The 27,869-nt window shown below is 36.2% G+C and overlaps 3 protein-coding genes across 4 annotated transcripts; 1 reads left to right on the top strand and 2 right to left on the bottom strand.

Moving 5' to 3' along the window:
* Window positions 1-1,026: 1,026 nt before the first annotated feature.
* LOC115243533 (tumor necrosis factor receptor superfamily member wengen) lies at window positions 1,027-18,189 on the bottom strand. Its single transcript, XM_029820625.1, has 5 exons — window positions 17,785-18,189; window positions 10,369-10,818; window positions 9,694-9,877; window positions 6,055-6,183; window positions 1,027-2,649 (listed from the first exon to the last, which is right to left on the bottom strand). Exons 2-5 carry the CDS (start codon window positions 10,813-10,815, stop codon window positions 2,456-2,458), a joined length of 954 nt encoding a protein of 317 aa, XP_029676485.1. The 5' UTR covers window positions 10,816-10,818; window positions 17,785-18,189; the 3' UTR covers window positions 1,027-2,455.
* Window positions 18,190-22,573: 4,384 nt separating this feature from the next.
* On the top strand, window positions 22,574-25,323 carry LOC115243509 (transmembrane protein 41 homolog). The gene is made up of 4 exons (XM_029820586.1): window positions 22,574-23,025; window positions 23,413-23,524; window positions 23,611-23,739; window positions 23,830-25,323. Exons 1-4 carry the CDS (start codon window positions 22,998-23,000, stop codon window positions 24,335-24,337), a joined length of 777 nt encoding a protein of 258 aa, XP_029676446.1. The 5' UTR covers window positions 22,574-22,997; the 3' UTR covers window positions 24,338-25,323.
* On the bottom strand, window positions 24,285-26,601 carry LOC115243507. Of its 2 annotated transcripts, none has more exons than XM_029820582.1 (5): window positions 26,151-26,601; window positions 25,786-26,047; window positions 25,479-25,686; window positions 25,288-25,417; window positions 24,285-24,460 (listed from the first exon to the last, which is right to left on the bottom strand). In XM_029820582.1, exons 1-5 carry the CDS (start codon window positions 26,479-26,481, stop codon window positions 24,318-24,320), a joined length of 1,074 nt encoding a protein of 357 aa, XP_029676442.1. In that variant the 5' UTR covers window positions 26,482-26,601; the 3' UTR covers window positions 24,285-24,317. The 2 variants fall into 2 exon arrangements, with proteins under 2 accessions (XP_029676442.1, XP_029676443.1); XM_029820583.1 differs by lacking the exon at window positions 24,285-24,460 and adding an exon at window positions 24,854-25,199.
* Window positions 26,602-27,869: the final 1,268 nt, after the last annotated feature.

Here is a 27,869-nt window from a genome sequence, read left to right as displayed (position 1 = left end):
TGATTGAAAAGGGAAGGAAAGAGGCGAGGTGAGGCGAGAGATGCAATTGTCGAAAATATATGGACCAGGAGCGTGTGTGTTAACCCGTGTTCACCGTATGTGCTTACTGCTTTAGCGTATATAGCGACGCCTTTACACTGTGATCACGTTTACAAAGAAAAAAATAGTCTTAAAGCTAGAAGATAGACGTAAAGGTATTATATCTTAGGGCAAGCGAGAGTACGACGAGAGAGGCGCATGGCCTCGGGAGAGTATGTGGTAAGACGGGTGTTTTAGACACCGCATCCTGACTCACCCGCACCTTCCCTCTCGACTATCCCCTCCCCCTCCCTCCCTCCTTTTTCCTCCACAGTTATTTATATGACGTACGAATAAAGATATATTTAAATCGATAAGAGAATGGAATAGAAAAAGAAAAAAATATTGTTGATGTTACTACGGTGTAATGGGTACAATCTAAATACATGAACATTATGTATATAAGGAATAGAATGGAGAAATTTTTTTATCATATATCGTTACGTCTTATTCTCTTTCTTGCTCACCAATTTCCTTCGCGTAAAAAATCAAAATAATCCAACAAGATTATTTTAATTTTTTTTTATAAATTTGGATTTTATGTATTTATTAACAAAAATATCGAGAGTGTTCGAGCTACTTAAAGTTATTTAAAATAAAGAACTCTTCGCGAATTGAGCTTAAGTGAAAAAATAATCAAGGATAATTTATTTTAATAGAATTTTAACTCCCGATTAGAATGTAGAACTTTATTGTAGATATAATATTTGTAAAGTTTGTAAAAAATGATGGCATTTCGCTTACGATATTTTTGTTAAAGAAAAGATGATTCTAATCAAAATCTGGTATTTTTAATCATCAAAAATTCCGGGAATATCTTATATATATATATATATATATATGTTATATTACAAACACAACATAAATTGTGTTGAATGATTGATTTCAAAAGAGAGAAACCAATCGTTTCCACGAGAGAAATGAGACTCTCCCCGTTAAATGTACTTAATTAAAGTCTTATTTTATTGCTGTTATCATGCGTGTATGGATACAGAAGCACTTTATATTACAATATTTGTCGTGTTAAAACTATTAGAGAGAGAGAGAGAGAGAGTAAAAGATAAAAAAATAAATAGGGTCCTCCGGCTACATGTCGCTTGTAACTCGAATTACGCTCGAGTTTCAGGACACGGTAGGAGGCCGCAACGTCTTTTTACGATAAATTGCCAGAAACAGAAAAAAACGAAGGAGGGAGAGAGAAAAATATATAGAGAAAAGAGTTTCAGATCTAATAGAACGCAACAGCGAACAAATTCCTCTTTTATTCGTCAAATTGTCGCACTATCTTATACAAAGTAAAATTCCGGCTTTTTGCACCAACGATATACCTATATATAGAGAGATAGATAACTAATTATTTCAGGTTGACTTCCTTAATTGATCATTCTCTGGATGATGTAAGCACGTCCAGATTGTTGCACCATTAACAATATATATTGTACAATATATTACTAATTAAAATTAGAGAGAGGAAGGAAAAATTTATTTCTGAAAAAATTAAATTATAATGAATCGATCGCGCTTGAATTAAATAAAAATATCTTAATGAATTTGATATATCCGTTACGACAAAAAAGTGAACTTGACGAAAAATTTTTTTTAATCTAAAAATAGATCAGAATATATTTCGAAAATTAATTAATCGATACTGCTTATCTATAATTATAATCAACAATTCTTAATCAATAATACTTTTTTCCTCACTTCCGAGTCTAATTACCAGATATAACATACATATATAGAGATGAAAAATTTAGTTAACCACGAGTTAACTAAACATTGGTGCAACCGGTACAAAATAGGAATATTCGGTTGCCTGATTGTAACAATAAATTACGCTATGTTGCACTTGACAATATCTTATAAAATATTCGTACAATTCAGTACAATTCAAATACTTCTATTGTTCTCGTTCTTTCGGATTTATCGTGTATTATATGTCCTTTGCGAGAGAGAAAAAAGTATATGAGGACGAGTGACAAAATCTCATACCACGAAATTATTTCTGATTTTGACAATTCTTTTTCTATGGAATAAACTACAAATAATATATATATATAGATCTATAGGAATTATATTAAATACACATTTTCTAATTTTTTTCCGATTTTACCTCAATGTGAAAACATTTGGAAAATTCTTTCACGAGTTTATATTAAAGCAAAAGCGCGATAGATGTATAAAAAATATTAATCCTTCGTCCCCTATATCGAGAATTTACGGAATCTACGCATGCCGTCGTCAATTTCAACTTATACGGTTTACTCATTTAATGCGAATTTAATTGTAATAATCGCGCTAATAGAACGTAGCGCAACGTACACACAAGCGAGTCTAAAGAGTCTCAAGTCCCAGTCAGGCTGAATAGACGATTGTGTCAATCGGTGCCCTGATTCGTCTTGTGACTGAGAATGGTTTCGATGTTGCGCTGAATCCGCGCGATCCGCGATCGCTTACTCCTCGTTGGCGTCATCGTGCTCCCCTCCTCAATGTACAAGTTGCCGGCCGCCGCCTCCGGCCAGCCAGTCGCCACCGCTGCCGTCGCCACCACCGGAGTCTCCCGTTTCCGGTCTGCAAGCAGAGCAAACGAATCCTCATACTGGCTTCATCAGTCAAGCGAGCGAAGGGAGAAGAGAGGCTCATTTGGACCGCAGTATCGCCAACGATTTGCGCTATGAGATTCTATCTAGGAGGATAGAGGCGTTTCATTCAACCGGACAGAAATAATCTGCGCTTTTCTCTCATCTCGTCACTCTGTCCATTTAAGTTGATTAATCCGGAACGCGGAAAAATTTTGAAATAAAGTAAGAAAAATCGTCGCTATATTAAAGCAGCGAAGAAACAAAACATTGTCCGTGGATAGATTATTCTCGTAGTGAGAACGACTGAATCTTTCGGAACGATAGCGATACTCGACCTTCCTTCATCGATTAAATTTCATCGAGAAACGAAACGAAACGAAACGCGTCACGTCGTCGAGGAACGCGCGTATTTCGGGAGCACCGTGTACATCGCGTTACGCTTCCGGTATATATAGCCGGCCGGTCCACATATAAATACAAGTTCCGAGGCGTGGGAGCGCAATGAAATATTCCAACGGTGAAAAGATCCCGCGTCTCGCTTTCCGGCCGAGAAGCGCGGAGTATATTGACGCGCTGCGCGGCTAAAATTGGCGACGGATTGATTTTCGGACTCACGCTCGCGTCAAAGCGTCAACGCTCGAAACTGCAACAACGGTAGCGGAGAATTCGCGGCGCTCAGGGCGCTCTTGCGATGAGCGAGAACCAAGCGAGTCTCTACGAGTTCGTAATCCTGCTCTCTCGGCTGTCCATCTCACCGATAAATGCGATGGAATTGTAAAGTTCCAGTAACACGATTGCAGTAGTATTTCGTGGTAAAGTTTAAGGTAAAGACCTCGTGTAAAGATGATGGTGAGACGCGACTTTAATTTCTCGACCCGGCTGCACTCCTCTTCTCGTGCGTAGAAATCTTAACGCGTTAGCGTATATTACGCGTATAAGGATACGACAAAAGTAAACGATATTGACAATTGCAAAGTAAAAGTCATTAAAATTGATGAAAGAAATAAATAGAGATAATAGAATAAAAAACTGAAAAATCTCCAACATAATTAGAATGATAAAAAAAAAATACTGATCAAATAAATTTAATTCCCATCTATCTTCTATAGTTGATTTTTTGGCAATCGCTATGTATATCAATGTGGTTTATTAAACTCTTTTCTCGTTTACATTTTGTATAATCTTAATATAAAATAAACTTATCGTTAGCTTAACTTTTCGATAGGATAGCGAACAATTTCGTTTGAACATTTTAATGTCGTAATTTACTATTCTGTAAATAATTGAACCGTACGTTTCTCTACGAGCACATACTACTGATGATGAGCACAATATGCGCATGCGCGCGTTAAAGTTTGAGCACGCCGCGCGGATGAATGAAAGCAGATAAATGTCCGAACACAATCACGTCATTTTGTTTTCGCGCGCGAATAAATAATTCCCGCGGGAGAGTGCAGCGAGCGAGTCCCGTCTCGTCTCGTCTGTTTTAAGATCCGTCTACTCTACAAAAACAGCTACTACTTCCTAAAATATCATCGGCGTGATTCGGCCGCGCTCGAAAATCTGCTCTCTGACGTAACGCACGTGCGTGGCGATTCGCGAGATGCGGCGGAACATGGTGAAAGACACGGGAGTCAATTTTAACAATATTCAAAAACCACTGTGAAAATATACGAGAACATTTCAATATTTCCAGTCAATATCTCCACACTGTGTACGATCTTAACATAAATTACCAAATTTGTAAATGTAGAAAAAATCTGTCAATATAATAAAAAATTTTATACAAATTTTAATACAAATTTTATACAAATTTTGTGATATATTTGAGATCGAAAAATTAAATACTAAAATTAATTGATAAATATTAATTTATTATTTTGAGAAAAAAAGTTTATCTATACATATATAGATATATAGATATATTATTTATATAACATAAGTATAATATAAAAAGACTGTTCTCTGCGAGAGAGTCGGTTCTCTATGATTAATATTTATAAAATGATTTCAATAACTTCTGATTTATGCATGTTCATAAATGTTCAATAAATTGTCTTGAGCAATTTTATAGCAAAAAGGAGATAAAAGATACGAAATGTAAGTATAAACCTTGAAAAAAACGAATGCGCGGAAAGAGATTTCAAAGATGATAATGTGAAGATTAAAACAAGATATCTGCGTTGATGATATTTTGCATATAGCAAAAATACGGAACGTGATATTACATGTTATGCAAATATCATAGCGGAAATAAACGAGCAAAGGAACAACTGAATGAAAGTTCAATAATGAGCTACGTGCTGTGTATGTGTGTCAATGGGACCTTTTGCGCGCGCGCGTTTCTTGGTATCGGTCGTGTGTGTACGTGTGTGTGTGTGTGTGTGTGTGTAATCCGCCACACGCACAAAAAGCTTCATATATAGGACACATCTGAAATATTATCCTGGCTTGTCATAGTACGATATCGCGCGATATTATTCTCATCCTGATTTAATTCGATTTTAATTCGAAATTGCGATTAAAATATACATGTCGTCGATTCGCGTCGGCTAACGATACTTAAGCGACATGCCAAAAAATACTTCCGGTAACCGACAGCCAAACGGTACTTCACGGTCACCCCGTGTGAAACGTATGCGCGCGCGTGTGAAGCTCATTCAAGTGCGGTACGAGTTAAGCAAATTTATTTGTGTGTGTTTGCGCGACCTCCCTCGCATTCGTCCGTTTATCGTCCGCCTTCCCTTCTCCTACCCTCTCCTCCTTCTCCTCTTCGCGCGCGTTTCGGCGCACAAAATGATCATTGCGAACGTGCACGCAACTACATTTTATACAGTCGCGCGCGACGGATGTGTTGATTGATAAAAACGACGCGTAATACGTAACCAAGCGAGCCGCGATTTCACCATTGTGTTGTCAATGTTAAGCAATAATGCAGCCAATATATTCGTCGATATTTGAATATTTTTTATGCAATTCACACACATGATGCCGATTTTTAGATGAGACAACAAGTTCGAGCGGACGGATTACTCAGAATATTCAAGAAAAATTAATTATACAAATTGTTATTTTTAAATGGACTAAAACTCGTTATTCTCTAAAGATTAAAAATGTTAAAATAAAATGTTCTATTAATAATTAAAATACGCAATTATGACTAACAATAAGATACATAACTATTGAGACATATTCCTTTTCCAATTTTTTTAAATTTTTACCTCTCGTTGTATCGTGTTAGCAAGTAGCTAAGCATATATTATCGAATGTGCGATCTTCTATCTAGATGTCAATCGCTTAGAAGAGCGATGACCAGGGTCATCACAGATGATGACCTCAAGTCATTCTTGCGAGCATTTATAATAACAAACTTTAAAATTTTGCCCGTGCTTACCTAAAAGTTTCTCGAGATACTGACATCTGGTTTCGGGATCACCTGGATTCATCGGCGCCCCTGCAACCAGCTCGGCTAGCTCCGCCTTCACCATCAGGTTCAATCTGGCTGAGATCTCTTCGAGACCCGCTGCAACGAAAATTTCACCAATAGCTTATTATTATTCCACGTTAAAAAGAATTTCGCAGATTTTATCATCATTCAGAGATATCGTTTGAGAGTTTTGTATTGCAAAAATTATTACATTGTAAATATCTTTTTATGCGCTTTGTACATCTATAAATCTGAGACTTATACACAAAAATGTAAATTTATATGTGTTTAACATTTATACATGTTTTATTCTCGCCATCATTTTATTTTTATTTTATACTCTCACTGCTTATACTTTCAAAATTTTAAAAGCGTGTGAAATGCCCATTTATTAATTGCGCTTGAAAATTTTATGTTAAATGCTGACAAACAATTTTTTACATTTTAGAATTGACAAGATTGTAAGTTATATATTTTCGTAAAGATATATCTGCCAAGAGAGATTAGAAATGAAACTAATTGTAAGAATAAATTACGATATAATTGCTCATTAAGAGAGAGAGAGAGAGAGAGAGAGAATGCATCTATCATTCAAAATTATCGTTGATTCCAAGAAAGAAAACATGAAATTTTTTCTTTTTTGGAAATATGCTAAATAATCTATTTAAACTATGTATTTTGCTTTGAACTTGGCTCCTCTCTCTCTTTCTCTGTCTGTCTGTCTCTCTCTCTCTCTAGCATTCGTATAAAATCCTTCGAGATGATAGCGCCATAAAGAAACATCCGCGATGCGTATCGTATCGAGTGCAACTGACGTGGAATGCATCGTGAACGTCTGTGGAATGCGGCTCGATTTTCTCCGGAGCCCCATAGTATGTACAGTCGGTTCCCCTAATGGCTCCCTGTTCGAGCGGTATCCCCATAAGTCCTCGTTCTCTCCCCCTCCCGTCCCTCTGACCGACGTTCTTAATCAGAAGCACCGGGTGGGCCGATCGTCATCCACAATCAAACGGTACTGATTACATATGCGCATACCAAGCGTCCGTTTCACGCTTATCAATCATGTTTATCTTATATAAAAATGTAATAATGTTTTCCTTTTCGTTTTAACAACATGCATTAACAGAAATAAAAATCGAATAGCTATAAAAAATACATATATAGTGTATAAAGTTAGGCTAAAAAATTATCCGAAGAATAAAATCTTGTTACCTATTTGCAGTTTTAAAATACGATTTGCGTTCGAAATTTTTTCACTTTTAATTAGGAAGAACTAAAGACCCGTTTTGATAATGCGGGTTTCCGGCGATGATATGATGATACTTGGCAGCAAATTGCAATCACGTGCAATCCAGGTAAACTATGTGGAATGTAGCTGCAACTACAATCTATTCTTTATATTAAAAAGCGGGATAAATCGCGGACAGGCGCGCCCTCGTACATACGTTGCGTATAATTAGTATTAATTAACTATATACATAATTCGCGATGCGATAAATATTAATGGATTGCAATTGCAATAAAATTAAACGGATTTCGCGTGCAACACGCTCGAGATGGCCTTGAGGTGCTATTTTTATATGAGAGAATCTCCTCGAAACGCAGAACGACGATATCTCGAAGATATAAAGTATGTATAAGTTTCTCTATAATAACCACCATATATGTTTCTTTCCCGCGATCATTTCTCCTCATTTCAAATTACTCGATTTCCTCGTGTAAAATGCAATTCTATAAAATGCAAATTTTGAGTCTCGCTGTGGAAATGATGTGGACTTTCAAACACGTATAAATTCGTTTAAAGTTGTCAATTTGTCAACTGTTAAATGTATTTTATTTTAAATAGTCTCTTGTGGATTAATCATAGTGGTTCGTAGATACAAAATGAAGAAAGTAATAATCTCTCTTAGTCTTTATTTAATTTTGAGCGCGTTTTACTGAGATTATATCTTAACGACGCTTAATTATCAAGATATTTAATATTGAAGATCGAAAAAAGTATAAAAATAGGTGGTAACTAAATCCGAGAGATTTATATAGATGAAGTTTCTAAAAACAATTTTTAATAACGCGTGTATATGTATATGTATTCCGCAAGACTCATTTAAAATAATGTGTAACTTATTGCATATTTTATTAACAAATATTTTTCGCTGTTGTTGTGGCGTGCATTTCGCTGAAAGCGTAGATTTAAAAGGCGATACGCGCCAGACGAACGAGGGGTTTCATTCATACGGCGTTCATTAACGAAACGTGGCTGAATCGGTTCCCACAAACGTGCGACGCGATACGTCAACTGATAGAAGGAGATATACTGAGAGTGAGAGAGAGAGAGAGAGAAAAGCTAAACTGACGGGGAGTGTTCCTGTGAGGAGGAGTTCTGCGTACTCTGTTCGTTATGCAAATGTAGATAGTAACATCGCGTACACACGTGCAATGGCATGCCGTCGAGTGCCTATAAGAGTGTTACGCCATTTCAATTCATCCCTTACGAGAATCTTACAGCGCGATACGTGTATGGATTATATATAAAGTGAAAGAGACGTACATATGTGCGTATACACACATGGGATTCTCTCTCGAGGCAACATTAATTTAAAAACTTTCACAAATTTAATTCAAAAATCATCAGATTTAATTGAAAGAAAATTTTACGCGCGTAAAAGATGCGATATTAATTACTCTGTCGAGAATAAATTTTATAAATTACATACATTTCCAAAAAGTATCTATATATAAAAGTATATAAATTTCGGATTATGCAACACAATCCTCGAATCATTTCCATTTTCCAAAAAACGAGGATTTTAACGAACAGAACCGCTTGTAAGCTAAAGATTCTATTAGATTGGCTAATATATATCGCAAAAAATACACGAAAAAATTTAATCTTGAAATTTAATCCCGTTATTGCCGTAATTTAAAAGGAGCCTTTATAGAGTCCACACATTGTTGCATTATCGTTAATTGACTCGTATTAGAACAAAATTGTTAGTTTATTTTGGAGCGTAACAAACGCGGAACGAGGTGCGCGACAGTACGCACGTTGCGTCGCACGTTGGACGTTGAAGACGTCATATCCGGGCGCGGTAGGTCGAGCCAAGGTGAGGAGCGGCCGTGATCGGCCCTCTAATGAAGAAAATCCCGTCATGCATTTTAAGGAATTTTGTCTTCCTCCCTCTCTCTCTCTCTCTCTCTTTCTCCTTCCTTCTCGTCGGCTTACTTGTACGTATATACGTGCACCTATATTCTTGCCGCCGACAACATCTCGAACGCGGCACCCTTTACCTCGCGAAATACGAATCCTGTTTCTCCTTCCCCTTCCTCCCGAGTATCGCGGATGCATAGTGATTGGTGTATCGACGATGTTTATTCCGCTTACGTAGCGCGATACTAATCAAGAATTATTACAAAATCGATTCGCCGATTAACGATAACGTCGGAAGCGAATGAATTTCGAAAGCTCATACTCGTCAGAATTCTCGGAGTAATTCTCGAGAAGTTGAAAGACTTTTCGAAAGCGCGACTCTTGAGTGTCACATATTCTCATATCCGAAATTATATTATTGTGCATTTTTTCCTCTCGATCGAATTTTCACAATTTACCTGGTTCAAAATTTCTCTTCATTCGCCGCCATTGCCTCGCGTAGACGAGAGCCGAGCATCCCGCTACTAGGAAGAACATTATGCAGGCGCATACCGCGAGGACCAAGGCGCCGGTCTGCCAATCCCACGGTAATTGATCGGCCTCGGTAGCCGATTTTCTCCTCTCCCGAGGATCATGTGTCGTCTGCGTCATAAAACCAATGCGTTATGCGGGTTTAATTCTGTCTCTTTTTAACGCTATCAGTTTCCTCCCTTTCCTTTTTCTCGCGCGCATACGAGTGCTAAAAGATACAACGCTACTAAAGATTAGTTTCGAAACGCAAGCGATTGCGAAATACAAGCGATTCTGTGCCGCGTAGCAAACGGCGAAAGCTAGCTTTCGCCGACGCAAAATGCACACTGATTCTACACTCATATTCATATTCAGGAGACATAGATTTCTTTCGATGACTTTAATAATTGTTAGATGACCAGTTTGGTAATTTAATTAAAATTAACATTTATCTCAAAATAAAAGATTAATTTTTCACATTATATTATAATAATATCGTATCATTCCATAAACCAAATTAATTTATTGTAAAATTAACTGCAAATTTATACTAACTTGAAACTATTCCGCAACAGATTCGTCATTTTTTTCTAAATATCTATATGCATCCAATTTCAAATTACCTTGGAGTCTCGTGAGATGGAGTAGACCGGCTTCTCGTTGCCGGAGCCTTCGTCGTCATCTCGATCTTGGTCGAGATTACCGGCTTCCACTGAGGAAACCCGTTCTTTCGTTTCGAGGAGCCGCCAGAACTTGGCGATGAAGGCCTCCTCGCCGGCCTCCGACGGCCATTTGGGCGTCCCGGACGCGTAGTCGAGCTCGAGCGAGCCGCAGATCGCGTCCTTGTCTACCGCGCACTGGCTCAGGGTAAAGTCGGGGGCGCATCGGGTGCACGGCCAGCAGGAGACGCGTTCGGCCGACCAGAACTCCAGGCCAGGCTTGCAGACCGGATGCTGTGGCTGCGGCTGCTGGGCGCCGGATGTCGCGCCGCCGGCGGCGATGGACTCGCACAGTCCGACGAATATCGACACCAGGGTCAATAGCAACCCGGGACAAGATTCCTTCGGCATTACCTGCAATCATCGTGGAACGAGTTAGATACGATTCTGATTTATCTCTTATCGTCGCAATTTCGGTTATTGGTCACAAATCTCGGTCACAAAAAAAAAAAAAAATATCTCTCTCGACATGTTGCGTTGTCGATACTTATATCTCCATGTAGAAATTGATTTATGAATCAACTTAATTGAATATTTCATTCTGAATTAACTCAATTTAAATTTTAAAATCAACTAATTTTATTCAATCATATCTAGTCGTTGTTATACATATATGTACGATATGATAAATTTCCATCAAGCATCCAATGTATGCTGTTTGGAAAGAGTTGATTTAAATAAGAATAAGATGAGAAATAAGAATAAAAATTTAAAATAAGAATAATATTATAAAATTTTTTTTTGTCTCGAGATGCTTTATGCTAAAAATTGAGGAAAGTTTCATAGAGAGGAAAATTCTCACAATCTTCTTCTTTCTCCTTCTCTCTCTCTCTCTCTTATGATCGCAAAACGACAACTCGGTTTCGCCCGATTATAAACATTACGGAGTGGCCAGGACGTCGATCGCGGTCGATCGGCGTAATTCGAGCGTATAAAATCGCTCTTTAAGCCGCAAAAGCGCTCAGACCGTTTCCACTTCCGGCTCGTACGCAATGTAATTACATCCGCAGTTGAATCGCGATCCATCTACGTCATAGAGCTCGCGGCCGGCCGTCTGTACGCCTTCGTTTCCGCGCACCAGTGAGCGAGCACATATTGTGCAATGTGTAAATCCGCAATGCGTGCGGAAAACTCTTTTGCAGTCTACTTATAGAAATAATCACACCGAAAAAATCTGTTTTCCAACAGTAGATTTCCAACTATAACGCATTTTCTCCCCACAAAGTAAACTTGCTCCAATCCTTCTTTATAGTCTTTATACAGGGTGTCCCCAATTTAAATGTCAAAACTTTAGGAGCATGTAGGACGAGCATATCTCTAAAGGACTTTTTGTCTTAGTTTATCGGTCCCCTACACGCTCCTAAAGTTTTGACATTTAAATTGGGGACACCCTGTATATATTTACGCGCGTAAATTTTTCTATTTCTCAACTTTTCTTCTTACTCTAATATCGCAGTTATGTAAATACATACGTATAAGTCATGCCTGTGATTGTGATTAGTTTTTCTTGCGGTTCAATTTTCTTTTCTTTTTTCCTTATACGTGGTATTTTTATTATATTGATTAGTTTTATATTATACACAGATATGAAAAAAAAAAAAAAACAGTAATACGGATAAAATATATTTTTAATAAAAAAGGAACTGTTATACAATCTACGCGCGAATTTCATATAATCTGCGATGAATATTACGAACTGCATATATCCACAAATAGCGCGATGAAATCAATTTCTTAAATTACCACGCTAAGATTGTTACATCGAGTGGCGAATATTGGCAGAGTCAAATCTCGGCTGCGCGATGAATTTTAACCGTGCGTTCTACGACAAATATCTCTATTTTTATCGTATTTGTTAAAGAGTCAAGCATGCCAGAGAGGATAAGCAGTTGATGCGGAATGAAATGAGCGAAGCAATCGAGAGACCAAGTTTTTTTACAGTTAAATTGCTAACGATAAGTATAGCTTAAACAAGATATCTCTCGAGGAGGTTCGGAGCAGAATTGATTTGTGTGCTCACCATTACATTACAATTTTGTCTTCGTACGCGTGTACAGAAGTTTGGGGAAAGATCATTTTATATTTGAAATCAAGCGGCAAATATCGATCGCTTGTTTGTTTTTAATCGCTTCCCAACTCAGTTTTATCGGAGATATTACTCTCCATAATATTATTTCGATGAGGTCGGTAAAAAGTTTTCAATGTCTGAAATAATCATTAAAATTCGACTTGAATTTCTCGCAAGGTCAGTTCCGTAATATTATTTATTAGCGAATTGTTACCACGAGGTCATCGTAAGAAGGCGAGTATTTTACTATCGGAACATCTAAATTCTCGCATATAAATAAGAATAATATGATTCAAGCACTTATAATATAACTGCGAGCATTTCATTAACGAATTGCTAACATTACATTGAGAGACGCAACTTGATCCGCGTTAACAAATTTATCTTGAAAAACACGGTGACTATATAAAATAATAAAGCGTGAGATTTATTATAATAATTATTAAAATTCATATAATTTTTAATAAAAAACAAAGTACTAAGGATTTAATTTTTAGAAAAGTTTTTCAGAAGATTTATTGAAGTCAGCGCGAATCTAATATATGTATGCATTGATCTTGCGACACATTTTCGAGATTAAATATATATATATATATATACATCCGTTGCAAAAGAATGCGCCAACTTTTTCGTTATCAAATGGTAATCTGGCGGCAGAGATGTTTTTTCGCGCGATTCGCGCAGAAAGGCGAGCGTTGTTCGGACGAAGAGAGAAAGAGAAGGGAAAAAAAAATAGCGAGCACACGCAGTGTGCAATATGTTGTTGGCGTATATAAGATGTAAGGGACTTCTGTGTATATGTGCGTGGAGTTTCTCCTCGCCCACTTGAAATTGTCTGCGCACACGCGTGTCATATTTCTCTCGAGGACGCACGCAATCACGCGATCAAAATGCAACACCTCGATCCGCTCGCGCTTGCTCGCTCGTTGCAAATGCAATCTTCCGCCGCCTCGCCGAGTTCATCTCTTCGTGATTAGGATGCCAATTGCACGCCTGAAAAACGATTACGGACACGAGCGTCGTTGTGTCGCTGTGAGGCAGAACGCGATTCCGTCGCTCTCGCTCGCTGCATGGCGGCGGAAAACCGTCCAGAAACAGATCTGCATCTGTATTTATGTACGATTTACATAGATGTAGTACATAGACGTGAAGAAAATTTTGATGGAAAAAAATATCCGTTGCGTACCATGGAATGATTTTATTCAATATATGTATAATGCGTGATATACGGTATATAATTTTGGGAAACAATATAATATTCAAATAGATAGAAATTTATATTTTATATAAAATTATTTAAAATGTAACGTTATATTTTCTATATTTGATATGTTATATCATAATAAATATATTTTACATATTGTACATTAAATGTATATTTCTATACTAGTGATACACATGTGTGCACAGAAACAGCTATCGTAGGAAGAATAAAGAAATTAGAAATAACGAGGCTCGTACGGTATTAGTTTTGCAACGCACCCATTTATAATTAATCGTTTATTAAACGATACTCTCGCAACTGTCTCATCGTTGTCGACAAATGGCTCTCTTAACACGCGGCCACACATGTGCGCCTCTCTAATAATAGTAACTAAAAAACTGCTCTGACTCCAGGGAATAAGGGCCTAAACCGGTTTACGTTCTTCTCAACGTTACGTCTTATAGATTTAGACGCGATGTTCTGTGCAAGTAACGAGTTACGATCGACTTTAATTCCACGAAATTAAATTTCTTTCCATTGTTCTTTCTTGATTTAGCCAAAATCAAAATAATTGTGTCGTAGCAAGAATTTCCCCATCGTGTTAACTTTCTCATGGTAACAGTTGTAAAAATTAAAAGCAACGTTTGTTTCATTAAAAAATGCCACGAAGAGATTAAGAGAATAATAGCATCGATTATGTCGAACATAATATATATTGATCCAAGAGATTGATTTATTATATTAATAATATCATTTATATCGATTAATTCGAAAACGAAAAATGACGTGACGTCATATTTAACTCAATATTACCACGATTAACCCGATAATAAATCCCACTTTTTCAGAGATACTTTCCTCGGTTCTTCTTCTGATTTAATTCATAATTCAATCGCGAAACAAACAGAGCTTCAACGCCATGTAGTTACGGATTTATTCGCAGGAAGTGCGAAATCCGCAAACAACATTTTACGAGTAACGTCTGCCGAAGCGAAAGAATGCCGACGCTTGATACAGCCGCACGCTTGATACAGCCGTGTTCGCTTAATGACGCTAATAAGACGGTTCTTTCCCTCCTCGGAAAGCGTGCAAACAGTTTTTTAAGCGACGTCTCGAATTACGTCGCGAACGAGACAAACAACAGCAGTCAATTGTTGATAAAAAAAAAATAAAATTAAAAAGGATCAAATTAAAGAGACCAAGACCGATGAGAAGCGTGCAAACAGTTTTTTAAGCGACGACTCGAATTACGTCGCGAACGAGACAAACAACAGCAGCCGATTGTAGATAAAAAGGATAAAATAAAAAAGGATCAAATTAAAGAGACCAAGACCGATGAGAAAATTTTGCGGATCGTGAACGTCGACGTGATAAATAATCTTGTATGTACGCTAATCGAGATTCTTTTCGCAAGATGATGTCGTCGCCGTGCATCGTACATCGCGTGCTTGGAATATCTAGATTTCCATCTCGTACGATTAAAAATATTTTCAACGCTATTTCTCCCACGCTTTCGCGTAAATTGACGCTCCCATTCGAGCGGAAGAGTTGATCCGTCTATGATCCTATCTCTTGGATTTTTGGAGCGCTTCATCATCCCCGAGAAATTTGCGCGACCAGAAAAGAAGATCGAACTGTGATATTTTATATTGCAGTTATAATAATGCATGTATGCGCATTCTATGTAAACATTTGCGTAATAATATTTCCGCGGAAATAAATGGGGCTACCTTTCCTGCCAGTTTGCAAAAATCTTTCTCTTTCGAATTGTTTATAATACAAACTTTATTGTAACTCATTCGTATCATAATGATCGTAACTTATCTATAAAATTATTTCCGGCAAGAAAATCGTTGTGCAAAAAGATTATGCGCTAAATTTAGAAACATTCCGTATATGAATGAATGAAAGCTATGATAGAAAATTCTGTGGATGAAGAGAGCGATAAATTTTTTTCCATTATTACAATAAAAAGTTCTATAGATTAGAGATGAATTGATTGCAATAACTTGCATGAGAAATAGATCATCGATAAACATTTTTACGGAAAAAAAAAAAAAATCAAATAATGACGCAACACGGAAGATAGAAATCGGTCGACAAATATGATGGTGAAAGGAGCAAATAAATTTTTCATGTATTTTTCTCTAAGAAAAACGACAAGTTCTCGTTATCATTAATCAATTACGAGAGAAATGTCGTTGAAACGCCACGAACGATCGAGTATCACTTTTGAGTTCCACGTTATTCGTATACCTGGCGCGGGCCGAATATCCTCTCCCGATCGGAACGGAACGTTCGCGTACGGGTTTATCTACGATCTTCTTCGATGGCGACGAGCGACGAGCGACGAGAGAAGGCACGATTCGAAGGCGCTTTCGAAGAACTTATTGACGTGACCGCAGTGACACGAGGACGTGGCTCGCACAACACGGGAAACCTAAATACTTCGCGGACACACGTCCGTGCCGATGGCGACAAAAGGCCGTTACACGATCGTGCCGACTAAAGAATGAAGAAGTGGATTTTGTTTCAACTATACGATTGAATGAAGGAAAACAGAAGGACTTGCACTATTAATTATGATTTTAAATAAACTTTAGCGAAACGAAATATTTATTAAATATTTAATCTAAATTTTCCTACAGCTATGTGTACATGAAAAAAGTTAAAATAATAATCAAGTTATATGTATTATATTTCAAGTTATATAAGATCAGTAGTATGATAACATCCTATATGATATAATGTATATTTAACTTTTTATATAACATATATCATTGAACATCTCTAGATCAGATAGAAAATTATTTCGAATCATTTATATCGGTATCTTTCGAGAACATATCAGTCTGATCGAGTAATCTGTTATCAGAATTAAATTATTAGTTCTTAGTAACTACAAATTAAAAAAAAAAAATTGTTATTAGTGTTCAACGGTAGAAGTTTAAAATAGACGGAATACAAATGTACGAGATGATAGAGAGAGGGCGGGGACGAAGAAGAAAGGCGGCAATTGCCTATCTTTTGCTTTTCCACGAGAAGGCGCCGGGGGTACGCGGTTTATTTCCAGGCGAGATCTTCAATAAACATCGAAAAAAATAGCTCCACTTTAGCGCGAGGATCCCGGCCACGTGTTTTATATACCGGCGCCGATCGAAAACGCGTAACGGATACGCGCGCGATGATGATAATAGCTCTCGCGCGCGCGAGCGGCTTCTCTCGACGGGGTGGATTTCGGGAAATCGACCAATCGTTCGTTTCATGATTTTTCGCAACGAATTCGCCACCGGCAGACGGCGATTTCTGTCTATTGCGTCAAATGCAAATTCGAATTGCGAGTTTTAGCACGTGAGTTTCATTCAGTGTCGTCGCACCTGTTTTACTGGCCACACGTTGATGTCTCGCGCACGAACTTGGTACACGAATCGACATTATTTATCACGCATGTGTGTTCTGAACAATATCATGTCGGAAAATAATATTTCGCGCGTTAAAATATTATTTAATTTTTTTCCCGACCTTGATTTAAAGTTTCGGTAGTATTATATCATGTGACACATTTAAATAAATTCGAAAGAAATAATTATACAGAAAGAACACGAACGGAGAAAGAAAGAGTAGCGAAACGAGTTAGCTGAATAAATCATATAATAATAGTCATCTTGAAATAATAGTAAAACATAATGTATCATATAATGGAATCATTTTTTAAAAGAGAAAGAGAGAGGATATGAAACAATAAGAACTTTACGACTTTGAAAATTTGAGATTCTTCGATTTGTATGCGTGCGGATGTGTTGTTGTCGATCCAATCTTTTTTATAATATATTATTAAAGATATACGTATATTAGTAAAGATATATTATTTCTCATAACATGGAATTATAAAAAATAGAACACCTTAAATACATCGAATATATTACGATACAGCTTCTCTTACGCGCGATCTTAGTGCTATCGCCGATGCCAAAATACCTACAATTTGTCGCACCATTCAAATCAGATCAACATCATCAACCGCACGTTAACACGGCAGGGTACTCACGATGCCTTCGATGGAGCCGTGTCTGTCATGATATAATGATGTCCGAGGCGACGTAGCCGAGAATGAGAAGAAGAGAAAGGGCGCGTTGATGCAGCCCCGAGTGACAATTTTCCGCGGATCGCCACTATGTCGCACAGAACAGCAGAGGAGGAGGGGAGGGGGGGGGGGGGATCTCCTTTCTCTTCTAGCACTGAACGATAATCGGTAGTATATCGATAAAAAAATAAAAAAAAGAGGGAAATAAAAGAAAAATAAAGAACGCCTCAGCGTCGCGATGCTGTCACGCTGTCATTCTACGTGACGGTGAATGACGACAACGATGAGGGAAGGGAGACTGAATGCGAGACATCCGGAGAGATTCTTCGCGACACGCGAGAAACGTCCGTACCATCGCGCGGTCGCGACGCGACTAGTCCGTTGAGTTATACTGATTTCCGCCCACGACCTAGTCGCAGTGAGTCAGACGGACGGACGGATGGACGGACGGGAACGAAAGAGCGCCAAGATTTCACTCATCGGATTACAAAAAAAATGTATGTGTGTGTGTATGTAAGAGAGAGAGAGAAGGGGGAGAGAGAGAGAGAGAGAAGGGGGAGAGAGGAAAAGGGAGGGAGAGGGTGATAGAGAGAGACATATGGGGAGAGAGAGAGAGAGAGAGAGGGGGGGGGAGGGAGAGAGGGAGAAAATGATAGAGAATCTGAAGAGAAGAATATCGAGACACACAGGAACATTTTATTGCTCTAGGCCCGCAATCTATTAGCGCCCCCGTGATTTATTATGCGACCGAGAGAAGAAGTAATTTATAAGAATGGCATACGTAATTCCTTATAGACTCTACCGAAATCAGTAAAGATTAATATTTACGCCAAATATTTTAAGAATGTTACGTTGTTAAACATAAAAAAATATTAAGTTTCTCTGAGCAGATATTTTAAATATTATAATAAATCAATTTTTAAAAGACACATAGACATAAGATATAGGATCAAAAATCTTGAACCAGAATATAGGAAGATGAATGTACAAGTATTTAAAGATATTAAAATTTCATTTATAACAATTTTAAAAATATATTACGAAGCAATTACGAAAGAAGCGAGAAGAACAATTAAATCAAGAACAATTAAAGTTGCAAAAATTGCAGCTTATTAAAGCTGCAGGAATCTTTAAAGATATTTAAAATTAAATATTATATAATATATAATATAAGGTATCAATCAACAAACAGAGAAAGAAAGACAAAATGGAGAATTCAAGGGAACTAGAAAAGTTGGACGAGTTCTGCACGCATTCTTATGTCTCTTGTGTTATAGGAACGATCTTTTCTTACCTGCGATGTGATTAACCCCGCGGAGATAACAACCTGGACTGCTCCAGGCGCGTCTTCTGCAGTCCGGTTCCTCTACATTCCACAGTGGTATTAACCCTAGAACCGGACTGGACCGCGAGATGCTGCGCTTGGTCGGCTCTTCGATTATCTGTAATACAAACGGAGAATGAAGACGGAGTTCGACGGTACTAATGCAAATTTGACAAATTTCGTGTGAACGTTTTTATATGGAAAATAAGAAACGCGTAATAACTGGAAAAATTTATATTGATTCCGATATATTTCTAAAAACATTGTTACATATATGATATGTATATTAATGGTGATGCGTAGATTATTACGCGTATCAAGAACACGCATACTGATTTTAATTTCCAATTTGAAAATTATGCACATATTTATCTACATAATAGTTTCATACGAAAAACATCATGAAATTGTGCTAGCTAATGAGAATAAGAAGAAAAAAAAAACAGATGAAAAAAAAAAATACGTTATTGTATCTTTTTTCAATTAAAAAATCCTAAGAAGTCTTATATATTTAAGCATTAGCAAAGATTTGCAATTAATTCAAACAATATTATGTTATTTATCCTGTCAATTTTTTAATTTAGTAGAATCGTATTGAACGTTTTCGACGATTTGTCGGAAATCGATCGATATTCTATCTTTCTCTAACAATGAGTGAAAAACCATTTTTCGTTCGTTAGTCAGAGTTACATCTTTCGCGATCCATTTCTTTTACTTAGTAAAATATTAATTGCACAGTCGAGATAAGAAGTCAGGAAGCCGTCACTGATAGATATTATTAGAGCGATATATGCGACTTAATTATATTAAGCCGTATATTAATCATCGGGAGTATCCGCGTATCCCGCGATCTCATTACGACTTTGTTGCATTCTTCGGTTAATTATCGTCGCTGTACGTGGGTAAGCACGTGGCACGCCTAATCTGCCCAGTGAATCTGCCGAGTTGTTGAAGGCGCAAATTGCGCGCACGCTACCGAATTGTATAAATAATTGGTCGGCGAGATGTACCGCGGTCTACCATTTCGGGGGAAAAAAAAGAGGAAGGGCTCTCGCGGGCTCGTTACCAACTCGCCAGGTCCCGGTGCGATCGCACGATACCGGAGTCTTATAGGTGTAAATTTATTCTTATAACCCTATACCCCGAAGAGTGTAGACGTAATATATCGTTTCATTCACGACCAGCGTTCACGACTCGCCGTCCGCCGAGCGTTACGAATCAGGAAACGAAATTAGGGAAACGGAAGGAAATGGGAGGAGAAACGAGAGACTAGTTAACGGTGACGAAGCGTAGATATACGTACGTTACTCACTCACAGAAGTCTGTCTAACAGAGGCGATAATGGGTCAATCGCAGGAGAATTCGGTGCAAAAATTTAGTAAACCCCTATAATTTAAAAAAAGATTAGATGCAATTCCATAAATATATAATTTTTCTTATTATTTGGGTTAATCTAAATTTATTTAATATGCTCTCTTCTCTAATATAAGATCCTAATTATAGCTTCACACGCATATTACAAGCTTTCAAAACTAAATTTTTTATTAGATTAATTAATATAATTTAATAATTTATTAAAATTAAAATTTTATATATAGATTTTAAGTACACTACTAACAAATTAAAATATCATTAATATTAATGTGTATATGTGTGTGTGTGTGAATCTTAATTATAATTCACACATCATTTTGAAAAAAAATTTTTTCAAGATTCACACACACACATATACACATTAATATTAATGATATTTTAATTTGTTAGTAGTGTACTTAAAATCTATATATAAAATTTTAATTTTAATAAATTATTAAATTATATTAATTAATCTAATATATAATTTAATTTAACATATGTTATTAGAATCCCTAGTATTTTACATCACTTTTAATATTATCTAGTAACGTATACAAAAATAGCACGTATAATTACACATGTATCTTTGATTAATTTAATATTATTCTAGTAATAAGACCAAGTACACAATCTGAAAAAATATATAAATTGGTACTTGCCGAATCCGCTCTTGTGAGTTTATCGGCATATTTCCCGCGGGCTCACACCAGGACACATCTCCCCGCTTCCTGTTCTTTCTTACGACGGGATATCCCAAAGTACCATCATGTGTGACGTATCTAACGCGTGAGCTTGACATGCGTTCGCTGCGTTCCGTTTGGTAGACAGGTCTGTCGTCGACATGAGAGAGAGAGAGAGAGAAAGGGAGATATTACGTGCTTTTCCTCCACTTTTCTCCCTCTCTCTTTCTCTTTCCTTCCATATACTTCCGGTATTCCTCTTCTTACATTATTACACCAAATAACGCGCGTAGAGATTGCATCGTATACAAACTGAAATAAAATATAAATGTAGAATATACAATATACATAATATGAACAAACATACTGTAACAATAAATTTAGAAGATCCGGTGGATTCGGAGATAATAGAAGATTGATAACATTACCGGCTGTTTTGATTGCATTGAAGATAATTACACTAATTATTTGAATCATACGATTATTTCAGCTCATTCAGCTATTGTTTTATTATCAAAAATGTATAGATCTTTTATGTAGCTCTCTCAAAAATAACAAAATAAACATTTTATTGTACCAAATTATTTTGTTTTATTATCCACAATGTAAAGATTTACTTATCTATAATAGCGCGCAGCGAGTTTTTTCCAGTCCACGTTAAATCCCGTAAGAACATTGTAGTCTTTAATCATATCTCGTCGATGATTTTATCGCTTCAAAATTTGGAAGAAGAAAATGAGCGGAGTGATACACGTATGACTGTTGACGCCATCTTTCTTATTTAAAAACTCTCGATTGGCAGCATGGCGGTTTGTTCATATTTAATCTTCGTCGATTACTACCTTGTCGATTATCAATATGTTATCATAAAATATAATATAAATAATATATGCATAATTAAAAAATATATTAAATAATATATGCATAATTATTTTACTTCAAACCAGGGAACGGAATTGATTAACGTATAAAAATTATGAATATAATTTCAAATTGCTCTTCTTAATATTTAATATTTATTCCTATTGCTAATATTTTCTCTATTGTGCGTATGCCCTTTCTAGTAGGAGGATGATCCTGTGGCACTGTGACTCATCTGATTAACTAACTAACTTTAATATGATTTTTGCCCGTCTACACTACACACTCGGATGAGTCACAAGTAGGATTATCCTCCGATCTAGAAAGAGCAGTAGAACCTTACCTAAAGTAAAGAGGGAGCTAATGTATCTATTTTCTGTTGCGTTTTCACACATTTTTATCATCATCCATCATATATATGGCGCATTTTGGAACATCGGGACGTGAACATCACGCCACACCGTGGTAGAGATATACACACACGATCAAAAACCGTACACATGTCTCACATTAACATGATTTTCTACTATTGTGTTATCCCCTCTAGCATGGTTTGGCATGAGGCATGATGCGCGTCCCGAAGACACTATAGTTACCATGACAACCGCTAAACAATGCTTAAGGCGCTCCCGAAAGTGACTTAAATCAATGCTGTGATTCTCAATCAGCGTCTCACGCAATTAGTGCCGTTTGTGAATGGCCGCACGAAAAATCCCGAGCCAATGCCGAGACAACACGAGGCAGATCAGCTGATCATTGCAACCCGCGGCATTTATCGTTGAGTAACCATTTCAGCCCTTCGAGAAAGTGTTTCTCATTTCTGTCATCCGCCCGCGCATATATTTCTATATCAATTACCAGAGATGCGCTGAGACTGGGTGAAACGAAGCCGAAAACGCGCGGTGAATGGAAATCTTTCGTGGAAGTGACATATCAAGAAATAAAGAGAAAGAGAGATGAACATGCAAGTCGATGCGAAATCAGGTGAGACATGATCATGCGAAGAGGAAAAGAGTCAGGAAAAATATTTTCTTTAGACATATCCTCAGAAATGGCATTTTCGAAAAGACACGCGTAAAAACACGCGAGTAATATATAAAAGATTCGTATATATTTATCATGCATATGCATGAAATTATGTGTATATATCTATACAAATATCCCTTTTTTTACACTATAGATTTCATGTATATTTCAAATGCTGTCAATGTATAATCTAGTGTTTTAATTTTTCTTATTTATATCTTAAAATCTGATTACTTTTTTTTAATTTACATTTAATCACAAATATCACATATATTAAAATTCGTATTATATATTAGAATAAATAAAATTTGTTTTTTTCTTGTATATTTATAATATTACCAAAAGCAACCAATGGCGAAGTTTCAACGAGAAGAGCAGTATTAACCGTTGGACTCATCTTCATAACTTCATTGATTGCATTGTTTTATGTATACACGAGCTTCCCAGAATTAGAACAGTAAGAACAACCATTTGTTAAATATATTTGTACATTTTATATCAAATATACAATGCATATACAGATTTTTCTCATATATTTTATAGACATGAGAAACAGTATATGAAGCTGCCGTTTCATATAGAGGATGCCAAGAATCTGGGAAAGTTATTAGAACGGTACAAGGATCTATATTATTTCCAAGTATTGGCCGGACTGTTCATTACTTACATCTTGTATCCTTCAATACTCAATTTACATATCCTGCTTGATTTATTTTACTAAACTGTACACATTATGCTCCTTACATCGTATCTTAATGATAGCCTACAAACATTCGCCATTCCCGGCTCTATCTTTCTCTCGATCCTGTCGGGATTTCTGTTTCGCTTTCCAATTGCGCTGCTACTCGTGTGCACGTGCAGTGCAGTCGGTGCCACTTTGTGTTACCTGTTGTCCTCTTTACTGGGCAGACGATTGCTGTATCGATACTTTCCAGATAAGGCGAAAGAGTGGACCATCACTGTTGCCAGGCATCATCATAATCTGCTGAATTACATGCTGTTTCTCAGGATGACGCCGTTACTGCCAAACTGGTTCATCAATCTGGCCAGTCCAGTGATCGGCGTACCGATGGTACCGTTCACTATAGGTACCTTCTTCGGCGTCGCACCGCCCTCGTTCGTTGCCATACAAGCAGGTCAAACTTTACACAAGCTCACGTCATCGAGCGACGCGTGGTCGTGGAATAGTATAATTATTCTGTGCGTATTCGCGTTGCTTTCTCTACTGCCTGTGCTATACAAGCAGAAGCTCAAGCAGAAGTTCGAGTAAGAGCTAGATCGACGGTGCTCTTATAAGGGGACATTCCGATATTACACAAGAAGACAGAAGCATTTCGACTACGTTTGTTGAAACGGGCAAAATACTCTACCATTAGAGATGTTCCTAAAGAATCTAAAAAAGTCATAAGAGACGCGAGTAACATTGAGAGAATGATCAATTAGAATCTGTCTTCTCACATCATGTAATACAAATATTAGTATTTGGTACATTGCAAATAAAATTACTAAGCTAGTATTTGGATACATGGACTTGTATGTACTTGAATGTAAAGTAATATGAAAAAATCCCACAAGCACAATTTGCGCATAATTTATTTATTATTATTATAGTTTATTTTTCAATACGCAAATGTATTTCTTAGATTATGCGGCTGTCATATAAAAACGTATTTAAACTATGTGCAGGCAGAGATAGAAAGTCAACTCATTTTATTATAATTGTTACACAAATACGCCTATACATTTTAGACAATATCATATTGAGAAATAATCTCGGGTAACTCTGTTTAAGGCTGTTGAATTTTACTTTTTATTTCGTTCATTGTTATAAAGGAAAAATAATACTGTACTCGAAATCTAAATATGCAAGAAACTGTATATATATTGAGCAAAATCGCGAATATATATATATAAAATCGAGATTTAAAAAAAATAAAAAACATGCAAACATAATATATAAACTTTATTAAATGCGACTTTATATTATCTTTGGCTGTATCACTTTGGCACATCGACAACGAGTTTCTTCTATTGATGGCACTAGCAAAACGAAATCAGATAACCGATAGAAAGATCAGTAGCATTGTACACTGGCAGACTCACAGGTCTCCAATACCACCAATTGTACCATACTTACGAGAAACATAAAAGAAAAATTGTACAAAAATAACAGTGAAAAGAAAAAGATCAACTACAAAAATTTCTCTGATTTCTACTTACATGTATGTCCAGCAGATAATAAAATAGTCAAAGATCTACAATGTTGAATGCATTCTGAGCTTGGTATCATTTTTATCAACCTTGCACCAGTCACGCATCGTATCACAATATTACTGCATTCAGGATTAGGCTAAAAATTTATAAATTGATTATTATATCCAAGAAAGTTATTATGAGAATGCTTTACATACCAGTAGGTAAGATGGTGATGCTGATTCATCGATAAAAATATATTTCTCCGTGCCTTGGCTCCACCAATTTGGAGTCTCAACTGGCTTTGGGAATAATTTTCGTAATATTCTGTTAGGTTTCATACGGTTTATTTTCCAAGATATATGAGTAGTAAGTGAATCTGTCGGATATACATCTAGTCTGTTTCTCATTGCATCGTGGATAGTTCTATACGTATAGATGTAAATGTATTGAGAATTTAATTTGAAAGTATGCTACATAACTTGAAACTCTTTTAAACACTAACAGGCATGCATAATAACTTACTTAAAAGTTTCATTGTTGGAAGAGATTCTTCTAGCATCCTGATCAAAGATATCTTGATTACTCCAATATACATCGATCAGATCTTTCATTTTGACTTTTGTATTATTCTCTGCTCTAGTATATGGTATACCAACATTGAATGATCTACTGATATTGTGACCAGTTAAATCTGGCACGGAATAAACCATAGTGCAAGGCCAACAGTCGATGTCGCTCACGGAGAAATATGGATTTTCTATCAGACACCACTCGTCGTACAATTCTGTAATAATAACATAAAACATGTATCAAACTATAAAATACTCTTGAATATTATGTTTGGATATTTTTATATCACATTAAAATATTGTTGTTTGATCACATACCAGATAACGATGGATATAAACTAACAATGGGTATAGCCAATTTGCGTAAAACGTATAAAGCAGGATATATGGAATTCTGTGAGATTCTTATAAATACATCATTTAACCATCTTTGATTGCACAAACGTAACAATACAATCGAAATGAGAAGAAATAAGAAAGCGAATCGCAAAGGTCTCAATACTCTATTCGACTTCTTCGAATACTTGGCTTCCAATTGTCGGAAACATTCTCGAAATATTTCCGACGTTTGCGCTTCCGAGACATTATGCTCGACCGCATATTGTCTAATTTGTCGTACACTTTCTCTGTACTCATTCAAATCTACCATAATCGCGAACTTTTTGGCACACCAATCGCATAAAATTCAAATTTCGTGTTATTTACATTCTGCAGTATCTAAAGTTGATATTACATTTGTATATGCGAAAGAAATAATGCCTTTCATATCGCAAAATTAGTTGTAATCAATAAAAATATTAATATTACGTAGAAGTTATTTTTATACGATTTTATATAGTCATTTTACGCCTTTTTCTATTTGTTTTCATTTGTATCACAGTTTCAACTGCATTTGTTTCTTTAATTTGAGGACTCGTATTTGTAATATTAAGAATTTGTAATTTAAATTTGATACTTGTAATTTTTTATTTTTATTTCTTAATTTTTGCATTAGTGTGAAATTATGTCTTTTTCTTAATAACATCTTCCAACTTTTTTTACAAGCCAAACATCTTATTTTCTCTTCTACTCTGTACTGACTTTTAATTACAAAACCATGACAATTTGTAACTCTGTAAAAGAAATTAGTACATTTTGTTTAAAGTACATATTATTTAATGCATAACATGAATCTGTAATTTTTGTTTATGATGTTATGATAGAAATTAACAATATTAAAATATGCATCTAAATTATCTTATAAAAAAAAACTAAAAATATTAATACCACTAAAAATTATTTATATTAATATTTGAATACACTCAGAAAATATACATTTTGATTATTAATAACATAAAAGATATTACTCATAACTAAATATTAATATTAATCCATTTGACATGCAAATAATTTTAGGTTATAAAATCTGAAAATTTAGTTAAAGTTTATGCTAAAGCAAATTCTATAATTTTCTTCAAAATCTTATAATATCATGCAATTACAAATAAAATTGTAACTAAACTATACTCACTTTAAAATATATTATTAAAATTATTTATCATTCACACTACGCACTTGCTTATTACTAACCAACATAACACATATATATACGAAGATTCAAGATGGCGACGAAATGGTCCAAGTTATTCCATTCGGCAAACCTGGCCACATACGGAACATTTATCGTGACCACTTTCAATCTAGGTAGATAACTCTCCTTACTCTTCCTTCATGATATAAACATAACTTTTGATAATACTGGGAGTGTGTTCCGTTATGCACTGCAAGTACTGGATTGATCAATCGCATTGGTTACCCTAGGCACCGGTCGATATGAATGGTTGTGTCCAATCGCACTGTGTCCAAAGGAACCTCTCCCGTCAGGGCCAATGGCCGCGTTCAGCAGAGAAAGCGCTCAGTTATCGTCTTGTCAACACTTGACGTTGATTCGTTGGTTCTAAGGCCGGTATTCATAGTCCGTTCTTATATCCAAGATCGTCTTAAGTGTGGTCTTGGGTCGTCTTAAGATCCCATTCAACCAATGAAATGGCCGCATAG

This window comes from Formica exsecta, unplaced genomic scaffold (genome assembly GCF_003651465.1).
Source record: "Formica exsecta isolate Colony F162 unplaced genomic scaffold, ASM365146v1 scaffold72, whole genome shotgun sequence".
Taxonomy (NCBI): Eukaryota; Metazoa; Arthropoda; class Insecta; order Hymenoptera; family Formicidae; genus Formica; species Formica exsecta.
This window is presented reverse-complemented; position numbering and strand designations above follow the sequence as displayed.

Excerpts from the sequence above, each read along its gene's own strand:
- LOC115243509 (XM_029820586.1), top strand. The coding sequence starts at position 22,998 with ATGAACATGCAAGTCGATGCGAAATCAG. Across the intron at positions 23,026-23,412 it reads GCAAGTCGATGCGAAATCAG|CAACCAATGGCGAAGTTTCA; the intron begins GTGAGACATGAT and ends TATTACCAAAAG. Across the intron at positions 23,740-23,829 it reads CTGTTCATTACTTACATCTT|CCTACAAACATTCGCCATTC; the intron begins GTATCCTTCAAT and ends TCTTAATGATAG.
- LOC115243533 (XM_029820625.1), bottom strand. The coding sequence starts at position 10,815 with ATGCCGAAGGAATCTTGTCCCGGGTTGCTATTGACCCTGGTGTCGATA. Across the intron at positions 9,878-10,368 it reads CCATCTCACGAGACTCCAAG|ACGACACATGATCCTCGGGA; the intron begins GTAATTTGAAAT and ends TTTATGACGCAG. Across the intron at positions 2,650-6,054 it reads GTATCTCGAGAAACTTTTAG|ACCGGAAACGGGAGACTCCG; the intron begins GTAAGCACGGGC and ends CTCTGCTTGCAG.
- LOC115243507 (XM_029820582.1), bottom strand. The coding sequence starts at position 26,481 with ATGGTAGATTTGAATGAGTACAGAGAAAGTGTACGACAAATTAGACAA. Across the intron at positions 26,048-26,150 it reads TTTATATCCATCGTTATCTG|AATTGTACGACGAGTGGTGT; the intron begins GTATGTGATCAA and ends TTATTATTACAG. Across the intron at positions 25,418-25,478 it reads CATCACCATCTTACCTACTG|CCTAATCCTGAATGCAGTAA; the intron begins GTATGTAAAGCA and ends ATAAATTTTTAG.